This window comes from Trachinotus anak, unplaced genomic scaffold, assembly GCF_046630095.1.
Source record: "Trachinotus anak isolate AG129_WGS33_773 ecotype Australia unplaced genomic scaffold, CSIRO_AGI_Tana_v1 ptg000015l, whole genome shotgun sequence".
In the NCBI taxonomy this organism is placed as follows: domain Eukaryota; kingdom Metazoa; phylum Chordata; class Actinopteri; order Carangiformes; family Carangidae; genus Trachinotus; species Trachinotus anak.
In genome coordinates, this window is record NW_027273866.1 from 4740758 (window position 1) to 4754506 (window position 13749).

At 41.5% G+C, this 13749-nt stretch overlaps 1 protein-coding gene across 1 annotated transcript in view; it reads right to left on the reverse strand.

Annotated features, from left to right (window-relative positions):
- Positions 1 to 9091, reverse strand: part of asap2a (ArfGAP with SH3 domain, ankyrin repeat and PH domain 2a) — a 60737-nt gene extending 51646 nt beyond the window's left edge. The window contains exon 1 of the mRNA XM_071498005.1: positions 8488 to 9091. Coding sequence (XP_071354106.1) covers positions 8488 to 8613 — 126 coding nt within the window. The 5' untranslated portion in view covers positions 8614 to 9091. The remainder of the gene's footprint in view (positions 1 to 8487) is intronic.
- Between the last annotated feature and the right edge of the window lie 4658 nt (positions 9092 to 13749).

Genomic DNA, 13749 nt, shown 5'->3' on the forward strand with positions numbered 1-13749 from the left:
ACATGCTAACAGTCAAAGCCCATCGTGCCATAAGAGAGATCATGGCTTTGAATCGATTGGAACAGGACCGTGACCTCCGCCCCTGGTAGATCCATTGGGAGGGCTGCTGCATCATAATGAGGGTCTGGTCAGAGCCTGTCTCTGGACGACAACACAAACACAACATTACCAGGCCCTAGAGGCTGGAGAGACGCCTCTCATTTCAAACAAAGATCCCGTGGGAGCAATTGAGGTAGCAGTCGCACAAAAAAAAAAAAGGATGAAAAGGAGATTTACTTCTCCCCAAAGTTAACATTAAGACACCACTGAAGCTCACATTAGCTCAGCTCATACAGTTAGAATCATTAGTACAAATGAAAACAAGTACTTTAGCTCCCATGTCATTCGTTTGGGATCATTAAGGTTATCCAAGCTATTCTACTACTGAGAAACTACATGAAACATTTAAACCTATGTTAAAAGTGCTTGTGCCCCTCAAATGCAAACTCATCTGGAACAGTTAGATAAGAAAACTCATCAACAACTTGCATAAAATCAAAGTGATTTCATTCAGGATTTGGAGGAATGAATGTAGTTGGCTTTGCTTCAAAGTACTTGGCCTACTCTGGTGCATTAACGACAGCAAGGCGAAGTCAAGGGACAGTAGGGACAGATGATGTAGAGTGAGGGTGAAGGGAGGAAACAGGACCTCTGTCATCCTGCCAGAAATTCCCATTTCAATTATAGGAAGCATTAGGCTTCTTAGGTGGTATACTAAAGACTGGCCAGAGTGGCTGAGGGTTTGGGCTGCTCACTTGGGCCAGACTGCTCATTTAGGCCATGTGTGCATGAGAGCTCATAGATCTATCCGTGTGCCTCTAAAGCTATTAGATGTGGATTGTGCCTGCATCGATAATCCCACTGTCTGAAGCCTTGTTAAAACTTTCCTCAGGGCCACCTGTTCCACGAGTGGCAGCTGTTGTTCCCAGCCAGGCCACAGACGTTCCTACCAACCGTGGCTAGAATGGGAGGGGCGGGGGGGTCTGGGCGGTAGAAGGCCAGGCCTTCCCTTAGCCCGGGAACAACTCCAGCATCAACACAAGCCAGCAGACTGACGCTTGGAGAAGAGTTATGAGAGCACACTTGCCTTCAGATGTTAACACATCAGCCATAAATCGTTGCACTTTAAATGAGACGTTAAAACACAAAGCAGTAGTAGAAAAGGAGAAGTGTTTTCCTCTACAACTGGTTATGTAAAGACAGAGCAGTGTAGCCACTGGAAATGATGGAAATTAAATAAGATATGATCTTATGTTAACACAAGATAAGGATTAGTGCCAAGTTTAAGTGCATACCCAAATAACTAGTGGCCTGAGATTAAGGTTAGAGGTGCTATAAGAGATGAGAGACTAAAGCCGCTCACAGCAGGCAGCCATCAACTGCTTTTTAACACTCGAGTTCACTAAGAATCTTCTTACTGGTACACAATCCACATTAACTTGTTGCACAGCAAAGCTGGAAACAGTCTGTGAGAACCAGCCTGGAGGCTGGTACAGCCTGCACGACTAGTGCCAACAATTACCTGTGCATGTTGTGAATAATCACCAAACCCACAGGTACTCCCCAATTATCTTTCAACAAAGCCAAGCAGCTAGGCAACGTACCTCACCAGTGCATAGCTGGCATACCAGTGTGATGGACCTATCGGATTAAATAATAGCCTGATGGAAGACTAATGACGCTAGTCTTCAGGGCTGAGGCCCCCCCAACCTCCCCTCAACACCAGTAATGAACCATGAAAAGCTGACTTGGCTATAAATAACCATTATTCATCGGCAAAAAATGAATAAACTGGACAAAGGCATATGGGAGGGAGAGGCCTACCAGTTGAGTGAGTTTCTGGCACTATGTAAGGGAGGATATACAGTAGACTGTGCAGCAGCTCAGTTTTCTCTCTAGGGATACAGGCCTACTATCCGTCCAGGATTGCTGATGGTTATTTGTGCTGAAAGATACAGCCTCTATAATAATCAAACCACTCAAGATAATAAACATAAAAATGCGCAATTAAAACTTTTTGACAAGAAGCCAAAAATAAGATCTCTCCACTGCTGTGATCTCAAGACAGAAAATATCTTAAATTTCATCAAATTTGCTAATCAGTCAATTTATTAAGCTTTATATGTATAGCACCTTTTTGTACAGGTTCATGCAATTTAAAGTGCTTAACAGATGACTGGCAGGACAATAATAACAAAGGAGAAATGTGAACTGTAATAACAATTCGAAAAAGAATTTCAGATGCACAAGACATATTTAAAAAATGAAAAAGAAAAAAAAAATCACAAGATGAGAAGTAATAAATGTATAATAATATAAACCAAAGTTTTGACCTGCACTTTAGAAGTAAAAAAATGGAAGCATGTCAGACAAGTAGGCTGGTGCAAGACCACAAAGTGCTTTAAAAACAAATAAAAGAACTTTTAAATCAATACAGAAACTGACAGGCAACCAATATAATGATTTTAAAACAGGTGCCACGTGTTTTCTCTTGGAGCAGAGTTCAAAATCAATGGTAACTGATTTAGAAATTTTTAGGGCACACCAGAGAGGAGAGCATTACAGTAGTCCAGTCTGCTGGATATGAAACGGCGCATTGGCCTCTCTGTATCTCCCAGAGTGAGAAATGGCTATAATTCATATCTTTGAGATGATAAACGGCAGATTTGGTGACGAATCCCACATGAGCTTTAAATTTCAAATCAGAGTCAAGGATGATATGGAGGTTTCTTGCCGGCTGGCTTGGGTTAAGTCCTAGAGAATTTAATTTTTCTAACAGGTTGAGCCTCTGTAACAGGTTGAGCCTCTGTAACATCTAGGCACTGATATCAAATGATATTACTGATATTACATTTTAAAGGAGTATCAATTGGTCTTCTTTTATCACGAGACACACCCACAGCGTAGTAATGGAAAGATATACCATGTGATCAACAAGAGGTTACATACAGAGATGAAAAATTAGTGGCCCTAAACCAATCCTTGAAGAATACTGCAAGTGTTTTTGAGATTTTGGTGAAATTGTCTTCAGTTGGACTTCAACAAACCAAAGAAATCCCTCAGCCTGTTAAAAGAATTCGAAGATAAACTCCAATCAGAGTTTACTGGTATCTAGAGTTGTCCTCATATCGTTATCTACTTTAACTGAGGTGGTCGCTGCACTACTATAGGCCCCAAAACCAGACTGAAACATTTCTTACTTGTTTTTATTAAGAAAACAATTTCATTGTGTAAAACTCTACTTAACACAAACAAGATTGAGATCTGCAAACTCCTCACATTTAGACACAACAAGACGGTTCTGTCAGTAGTGGGACTAACAAGATGATCAATTGTGTTAAACAGCCCCTGGGGGTTGCATATTTTTTTATCAGATTAGAAAAGTAAAATTGCCAAGCAGTCTGAAATGCTTTACTATAAATCTGCTATCTGATGGTTTCTGGTTAATGTAATGTTTAACTTAGAGAGTGCATCTACAGGCCACTGTATGGTGTCCTTTCTGTAAAACTTTCTTTAGAGAGACAACTTTCCCTGTCTGATCTCAAAAAGGTAAGGTTATGAATGCTATGCGGCACTGGGAAAGAGTCACAGGCATGCAGAGGACTGCAGAACTTTCTTTCCGGGTCAGGAGGACAACTTCAGGATACTTGTATTTATGCAACAATAAGAATCAGTGTTCAAGACTGCATAACAAGCAAGCCCTGTACCTGTCAAACAACTTTAAATTACAAAGCAGCTGTAACGTCATGAAACATATTGTGTCTCTGTCTGTTCAACAAAGTGCAGCTGACAGACTGATCAAAGGGCCACACTGCTGACAACACAAAAGCGTGCATTGAATGTCAAGTAGTGATGGTTGTTTTGCAGCCACGAGCCCTAATACTCAGCAGTCTTCTGCAGTCTACTGTATGAGTCAGATCCGTTTTCATTCCCATTGTGTTCAGTTAGTTGCCACTTTGGGAGAGCCGTTAATGTCGTACACACTGATCCCAATAACTGAGCGGCTCGGGCAGAGAATTAATATACCATTAAAGCTTTAAACACCTGCCACAAGCGTTCAGTGAGCTGTGAGTGGAACACTGAGATATTACACGAATCCGCCCGTCTTTGTACCTGAGCTCGAGGTGGATGCACTTGAGATTTGTTCTTGGAGACAATGTTATTGATTGCATCGTTTTAGCAGTTTCGCTCCTGTCTGGCAGGATTCAGTAACTGGGGCATAACAACAGTCACGGATGCAAAAATAGACCAAAGACAACTACAATGTGTGCCAGTTCCTAGCCTCAGACAGGCATCCTGCAGGCATCCTCCTGAGTTTTTCTTGGGTGAGATAAAAGCACAGGGGCATTTTCTCCCAGATCACTATTTAACACAGAGGTCAGCTCTGCCCTCGGGGCTAATGCCTCCTTCCAATGGAACTTGTGAAGCCTCTGAGGTGACGGTTTTCACAGAGAAAGCTGAGCACACTGTTGGCTTTGTGTCATGAAAACACTGTTGTTAAGCAACCAACAAGAAAAAAAAAATGGATGGGCCCTCTCCAAATATGGAAAATTCTGCATTGAGTTTTCACCATTTCAAACGTCACACTTTTAAACTAGAAAAGAAAAACACTTCCAACAACAAACGCCAATTGCTTTTAAGAGCAATCTCCATTTACAAAGGTCTGAATACCACAACAATGGGTCAATAAAGTTGAAAAACAAAACTGTTATCGTCAGGACTGGACCATGACACTCTCAGGGCTGTACAGTGATGAAACTTTGAAGAGAAACCAGATACCTTGAGCTTTTACTTCCAAAAAGTGTGGATTCTTCTCTTACCAGAGGAAAGTCAACACAAGTGAGGAGGAAGAATAGCCGTGTTTTACAGGAGCACAAAGGAGGGGGGGTCAGGACGCAAAGCCCAACATCCTCTTACTGGATAAACAGGTTTTTATTGCTGTGGTTTAACCAGCTCACACACAGACATGCACACACATGCACACAATCTCTCTGGATGGCCTCTTAATAGCCAGCAGTTTAAAACTACTAACCTAATTAAGATTATGTCAGATGGAATTAAGTTTAGAAAGAAATAATTACACAGCATTGTGCGCCCTTTTACGTAAAACCTCTGAGTGCCTGAGCCCCCCTCTCCTGTTAATGTGTTTAAAGGCTTCCTATAAACAACCAGACCCAGAGGTCAGTAGGTGAGACTGTAAGTGTGCCAGCAATTTAAAACACCTCGAAGGGGAAATTCTGATCATCAGATGCAGCATATTTCATACATTTGGGTTAAGGTGGCGAGGGAGGTGCAAAGGAAAAGGAAAACCTTCACTTTCGAAGAAACAACAGCTAACAGCTCAAAACTGTTAATTTAGCCATTAATTACTGACAGAAGCTGCACACTATACGTTCATGAGCCAAGGATTCGGAGTTATCAGAACACGTTACAACACAAGGCAGAAATGTGACAGGAAGTAATAGTTATTTTGCACAATAAATACCACAGCAAAAAGGGCTTCACAACATTAAGCCTGCACTGTAGACTGAAAACCATCTTTTCATTACAGTGATGGTGGTAGTGGTTTCATATCATGTGTGGACTGGATCCACTTACACTTACACCCGCTACACAGGTGTATAAATGGTTAACAGCCCCAAAACATTACTCCTATGAGGTTCTTGCTCTGTGCTCATCGGCGACAGGATTAAGGAGCGGAACAACTTTGTAATTTGTTATAAACAGCAAGCAGGACTTAAACCTCTTAAACATCTGGAACAGCAGATTTTCACATTAATAGACTCTCTTCTACTAACAAAGGAATCACCCTTGACAGCAGAGGGAGACCCACACAGATTTAGGACGCGTCCAAATATACGGCTTTGCTTAAAGGACGAGATGCGCCACCACACTCCTCTGTTGCTTGCTGACTGCACTTCTAAAAACATGGTGTGAAACTTGAAAATATATATTTTCATGCAAATATAAGCACAGATTTACACCTAGGATTATCATATCTAAAATATCTATGTAGAAGAAACAACAGGAGACTGGGAGAAAAAAAAGCTTAAAGTCAGCAACAAAACAGACATCCCATTATCAAAACTCCGAGGTGTCAATTCCCAAAACATGAGGCATCCTCTGAAATAAATACACCAGCCCATTGTAGCATTACAAAACACTGTGCTGCTCCAATCAGCCTGTCCTCAGCTGTCAGTTCAAGGGTGAAAACTAAGAAGTGAGCGCTTATTTAACAAACTGCTATTCTAGAGAAAACCAGAATCAGCACAATGTTTCAAACTCAGCACAATGCTGCAAACAGCAAAGACCGATATTTTCATTTTTCACTCAGTCCTCATGAATAAACAGTATTCTGATGTCTTATCATAACTCTCCAGGGTGAAAGAGTCAAAATCTTTTAACAAATGCAAGCAGGAAAATAAAAAATGAAAAAAAGAGATGATTTTTAAACTTTAAAACGATGCCCACTCCCTGTGGACGCCCGTGCATGTACATATGTAAATGTGTTTCTGTTTGCGTGCGTGTGTTTGAGATTTCAGGCAGGCTGGCAGACAATAAGTGGAAGTGTTCCCCCGTCCTCTGCTGTGTTTAATTGGTCAAACAGACCAAAGTGAGCAAGGTCTTGTTGTCCAAACAATAAGGGCTTGTGTTCCCTGAGCCTGAGCGCGGGGAGGTCAATGTGAAACAACAACACGCCACTCCACGTCCCTGCAACAACAATTCAGCAGCTCCAACGGCAGCAGAACGCTAAAACAAAGCTGCTGAATTGGATCCTCAACCCAACAATTCAACCTCACAAGCCGGCAATTACTGCTGAGTTACCATTTTAAAAAAGGAGTAAAATCCACACACTTATTTGCTTACTTCTACAGAAAAGCACATTCCACTCTGTGCAGTGCTGAGATCAACCCCCCCCCAACCCCAACAGCAGATTAATTGCTATTTTAAAACAAGTAGCAGCAGAGGCCTGAATGAAACGGTGCGTAGCAACGTGTCTGACGCCCAAGTCAAGCACCTGTCAGCCTGAGCAGGTGTACGTCTGGCTGCCTGGCTCGGTTCTTCACAAAACACAGGTTAAAAATAAAGCCACAACCCTCACCCAGGTGCAGAATCAGGGAGCTTAAAGTGAAGTTGACACTGAGCCCAGATATGGATTAGCTGAGTAAAACTGACATTGGGCGGCAACGACTTATCTCGTCTCTGCATAGAGATCTGTTTTAACAATAAAAAAATTTAAAAAAAGGTGTAATTCACAAATTTGTCATGACCCCATTTAGGTGACATCTAAAACTTTTCCTCATTGAATCCAGGAGGAAATGATCCATTTCCTCACACGTCACCTGACGTCTACAAGCGTACCCTTAACTTAGACAGCAGAGGCACACTAACACACATTACACACCGAGCAGCTCATGTGGGAAATTCTATTTTTACCATCAGGCAGGGCGAGGCTCTACCATACTGCACACAAAGTAGGGAAACTATAACAAGGGGGGGAGGGAGGCAGTGGAGGGCTGTCAGGGAACAAAGCGGAAGTGTCCTTCCTCCTGATGACCTGCAAGTTAGAGGAGGAACACAAAACGCACTCTGTGCACATACAGTGCAGTGCAGCTGGAAACTGGGGTAGATGCATGCTACTTCCCCCCTTTAACTGTGGGAATAATCAATAAGCCAGAATACTTGCAAAGACTGCTCCTGGAAAGTGGTTTATATGTAGCTGATTGTCCTTTCGTCTCACCGTCCCCTGCATATGTTTGCACTCTATTTTCCTTAAATTGTCTCTTTTTCTCAGTGTGTCTCCTGTTTTTACTGTACAAACGATATCTGTTGCATGTCTAACATCATAGGAAGGATCCTTCCTCTGTTGTTGTTCTTTTTTTTCCCCCTGTTAAAGGATTTGTTTTGGGAGTTTTCCCTTATTGAAATAAAGGATTGTGTGTTGTGCAGATTGTAAAACCCTTTGATGTAAATTTGTGACTTATGATTTTGAATTATGCGGTAAATATCACTAACTTCATTGTAACTGATCTTGCTGGCTCATCCTTGAGGCGATAAGCCAAATTTTCAGAGTCATACAAACCATGATGAACAATGGCTGAGCTTATTAGAATATGGAGTATGGAGCATGAGGGATGGGTAGGAGTGTAGTGAAAGGGCAGTTTATTTTCAAAGTCAATAGAGGTGACCTACTGCAAGAGAGTAAACAAAGATTTATAACAGCTCCTCCAAAATTTAAGAATAAGATGCAGATTCTCACCATACACCCTATCCTGGTTTCTTTTACTTTGAAAGGGATCATTCTATCTCTAGATTTAAAATATTTTAAGGCAAACGTAAACGTCGTGGTAGGGAGAGAACAAGTATCCTTGGTGGATGTTTGCCTTATCAACTCATGTTTAAGGAAAAGGGGGAGACTACAATCCCAGTTCCCCCGGAGCCACTCACCTCCTCCAGGGCAGCCACTGTGTTCCTGCAGTGGGACATCCTCGTGGTGAAGTTAGAGGCAGTCGGCGATTTATAGTCTTCATTTGTCTCTGCCACAAACTCTGAAACTGTGATCTGGTCCGGCATAATTAATCCCTTTGCTGATTAGAAGAAGAAGAAGAAGAAGAAGAAGAAGAAGAAGAAGAAGAAGCGCTTTTCTTAATCCTCTCCCTCTCGTCTCTACAGTTTTTAGGACAGAAAAGTTCACAGCAGTAGTAGTTGAGGAAATGTCTCTGAAGGTCCAAGCGGGTAGTAAACCATCTCTGGGTATGTTTATGTCATTCCCTTGTTTGCTCCCTACACACTTCAGTGTTGCACGCTGGATCGAGGAGGAGTTGCAGCGTTGCCGCTCTCGCCGCGCCGCGCTCACAAGGTGATGGATGGGTTGTATCCCTCCTGCCTTTCAGGCCGGCTACTCCCTTTCCATTCAGCCGCACAGGTCGTCCTCTGGTCACAGAAGAAAGCGAGGCTTCCTCGTACGTCTCTCGGTTTTCCCCTAACCTCTGACAGAGCGGAGCGAGCAACTTCTTCCTCCGAGCCCGGGGAAACAACAACCAGGCGTTTCAACGGGAGCGCAAGCAATTGACAAAGGTAGAGGAGGGGATTCAATGGACGCGTATCAGCCAATGGGGAACGCCGGCTTGTAATTGGGAGCCAATCAGGATTCGTGGAACTCATGTTGCCTTCGCATGCTCCTCGTAAACGACCACATCGTGGTGGTAGTGGCAATTTCAGTTAAACCACCGTGTGGCATTAAACAGTAAAATGTTTTCGGTTAGATGAACAATGCATACTTGAAATCTCATTGAAATGGGCTTAAAGTTGGTATTTGTAAGGTTTTTAAGTTCAGTTAAATTGAAAAAAAAAAATACTGACACTTGCGAATACTCTCTCTCAGTTACATGGACAAACACTGCTATCAATGTAGGACATATGATTAGCTTGAATTAGCAGCATGTTCCAGGTGTTATAAAAACAGGTATTGCAGTGACCATGCGTTGATACTGTGCATTTTTGATCAAAGCAATGTGGTAGGGGGGCATTTTTGAAAAATTATGAATACACAAGTCAAGCAGAGTTAAAACTAACAAAGTTAAAAACTTTTCTTATTGTGGTGAACAAGCTGTGAAGGGGCAGAGTTATTCTCTATGGTTATTCCATGAGCTGATATTTCAGCAATGTTCAGAGCTTAATGAAAACTTTTCTCATTAAGTATTTATATTATTTTTTGTAACCCCTGTAGTTAAGGTAAGTCAACATTTTGTCCAGTCTTAAGGTCAACTGGTTATGTTTATGGTTTACAGCACTGACCATCTGCATGTAATCTGCAACTGCATGTAAACTTTTATAGTAAACTAGAAAAACTATTGCAGTGCAAACAAATTCATAATTTCCTTGATTACTCTCCTTTCTCATTGCTTTCTTGTGCCCATGAAAATGTAGCTAAAGCAGGCCTGAGTCCTAATGGGGAAAACACTTTTAGGCCTGGTAACTTGCCTTTAGTGCAATTATAGACATCTGTGAAGATGTCAGCACCTAAGGCTTGTTGAGATTTTGATTAATGTCTACAACTAACAAGTTAGCAGTGGTGGGTTACAGATCCTAGAAGTAAATAACAATATCTTTTGACCATAGACAGTGTTAATGGCATACATGTCCCATGAATGTGTGCATTTACAGCACATAATAGAGCCTCTGTAAACTTTTCCATTGCTTACATCAAATATCAACAAGACCACTTTGGATTGTAGTATTGGGAAGAAGACAAGCAGTGATATTCAGCTGACAGACATTGACATTCAGCTGAAAGACATTACTCTCACATATTTGTTTCTGCTGTGCACCTCTGTTGTATGGTCTGAATGACAGTGAAGTTCACTTTGGCTTTGGCTTTGACTTTGACAACTACAGTCATTTGGGCATTTCATGAATCCAGTGCAGTGTAGGCGATGTGTAACTGAAATATTTCCGACAGCACACAAAGGCAGCATCTTGATTACAATACCAGTAGTAGTTTCTTTCTTAAGGTGGAGATGGAGAAGCAATTGACCATGTGAAAATGATGCAGTAACATAGTGCAAGGGTTTTAGTATCTAATATCTTTTTGTAAGGGCACTGTTGTTAGTATTTCTACGTAAAAAAAAAAACAAAAACTACACAGCAATATAAGCAGATATTGATTGAGTAGATAAAAAGGCAGCCGTTTTTTTGACTGTAAAATCAAATAAACCTTTGAATATTAGTTTTCACAATGCTTTATCTTCAGTGCAGCTACTAGCTGTTTAAAGCTTTTCATGCATGGAAGCCCTAAAATGTAAAATACTCTATTATTTATTATCCTTTTTCTTTCCAAAGTGCATTGGGTTCATTATCTGCTTTTTCTGGATTTAGAATCAATTACAGTACGCCCTCAACAGTAGAAACCTACAATCAAGATGTAAAAACAGGTGCACTATACTGTATCTAATGTAACCTTCTGTCTTGTGATTGATTAATATTTGTAACACCTCTGACAGAGAGAGAAAAAAGATCCAGACTTTCGTGATAAACCTCAGCAGGATCAGCTGGTAATGAGACCCGATATTGTGCTATCACAATGTTTCAGATAAAAAGGCTAATTAGACCACTAATTAACAGTGTACTATCAATTTTGTGTCTTTGTGTGCTCCAGAGTTTACATGAAAGTAGCTACTGCATTACAGAGGACCCATGTGAGAATATGTGGCTGTTTTAATAGGCCAGAGCCAAAAATAAAAATGAAAAAAAGACCATATCTCCCAAAATCCTGTTGGGAAAAAAGGCGGAGGAGAAAGAAAACATTCTATCATTAGGCACTGCCTGGAACTTGTGAAGACTCTCTCCCATGCCCGAATTTTTGTCAACAGTTTTTAAAAAAAAAAAAAAAAAACAACAGCTTCTGCTCCCTGAGCTCAAGCATTTTTTTTCTTGGATTTTGGGATGAAAAATCTGCTGAATGTTTCCCACCTCATTCAGCATCGGCAGGACAGCCACCGGTATAAATAGCATCGCAGCGGCTGAGGCAAAACCATGGGCAGCCTTTAAATCACAATCTGGGCAGTGTTCACACATTCTTTCAGCTCTGCAGCGTCTCCTGGCAAGCTGCTAAATGAGGAGCCCAAGACCCAGGCTGACCCTGACTGGCTACTCAGGCCTCAGCTCCCTTATGAAATGAATACACACGTACTCCCAGTGAACATCTGCTATCCAGAGACACAGCAGCTCAGTCAGTGAGGTCAGCAGAACCAAACAACACCAGGCCTCCTCTTCGCCACTGACATGGCTTCACGTTTTCAGTGCCATCTGCCTTTCTAAATGCATGTTTCAAACTTTAAATCGAGACCAAACCAAACTAAAATACCTAAACTGTGAGTGCTGCATCACTTTGATTTTCCCCTTGCTGAAGAGCTGCAGTGGAAAACAAGGTGGATAGCGTCATCCAGCAGGTACAGGTTGACAACATTATATGAAAAGCTCATTGTTTCATATTTTATAGGATCTGGAAAAGCATCACCAGGCATATCAACGAGGGATCATAAAAACGCTGGACAAGGAAACACTGTTACTGTACTGTGTCATAAAAGTGGCCTTTAAATAAACGATCTGTACTCTACTTTGGTTTTTATCATACAATCATCGCAGTTTTTATTTTTACATTTTACAAGCGAGCTGTATTTGCTGCCCTCACTGAAAAAAGGTGCCGAAGCAGAAGCTGACAGCTGCTTTATTAAGCTGAACAGAGGCCTCATTCACCAGCAGAGCCCATCCTCAATATAGACCTTGTTTGCATGCAAACAACTTACTTACAGCCAAGTCAGAGTGGCGGTTCTTGGATCTGTTTCAGTTCAGCTGCTGTATTTGAACATCTTCAACTGGTTTAGAGCTCCACAAAACTGTAAATGTTCATATCGTTCACTGTTTTGGTGCACAGTGTGTTATTATTTTCACTCTCCTTTAAAAGCAAAGCTGATCCGATGATAAAAACTGAAACCAAACGCAACCAGACAGCTACAGACAGAGCTACAGCCAAAGCAGATGTCATACTGTACACAGAGACCCTCTTGGAAAAGCTGTTTGTGATTTGTAATTGTGAATTTCACTCACAGAGGAAAGCGCAGGGCGTGTCAGTCCACCCATTCTTTGGTCCAAATGACCCACAAACATCCAATATAGTTTTACTGATTTGGCATTTGCATGTTAGCAGGAACAGACAACATGTCATAGCAATAAAGAGGATTGGGTTTTGAGTAGGAGTCACTTTTTCCTAATTACTCTGCCATATGACATCATGATTGTGTAACAGGTGGGATAACCTCACAATCCAGCGTCTTATGTTTCAAATAAGTGGAATGAATGACTTCTTTGTTTAAAATAATTAGCGACTAATTCTAACCATCCAGCAGCTAAAGTTTTCCAACACATAAGTGGATGAAATGGGCCAGGCTCAGGTCCACTGCTGTTAACATGGTGATGTGGGGAACTTTTCTCAACTTCTCCCACATCACAGACCACATTACTGACTTAAAGACTAGATTAAAGAAGAGCTTGTTACACAAATGAGGGATCTGCGCATCGGCATGAACTGAACAAGCAGCGCCCGGTGAACCTGAGCGGCAGCTTGCGCACTGCGACTCCTAATGGGAGAGGGATGAAGAGAAGAGTGGGGTGGGGAGTGAAGGAACAAGGGTAGGGAGAGGAGCTCTGAGGGGAGGGCAGTGAACTGTAATGACCTTCTTCTCCCAAAGATGAAGCTCAACAATAAGTTCAGGCAAGCTTCTGAGGAAGTTACCATCACGTGGTACCATATAGTAGTATTCCAGCAGTGGCGCTAAATTTTTCATTAGTCACTCAGACTCATACATTATCTTCAACCCAGAAGAAAACACCAATAGGGTCAAAGGTCAGCATTGGAGGCAATTACAAACTGTTTAGTTAACAAAGGAAATTCAATTAGCTGGTGAGATGAAAAATTCTCCCGTCCTAGGAGGCTACAATATATGACCTGTGCCCTTCAATGTATAATTGATTGTGTTCATGTTTCTCTGCTGAATAGCACACAAATAAGGTCATTTTTATTTTTTCAAATAATTTTAATGATATAAGATTTTCACTGTTAAAACTTACAAAACCATAATCTCTGGCAAAAGAGTTTTTACACTTCTAGCTCAAAGCACGGGGTTCTCCATTAATATCCACATCTGAGCA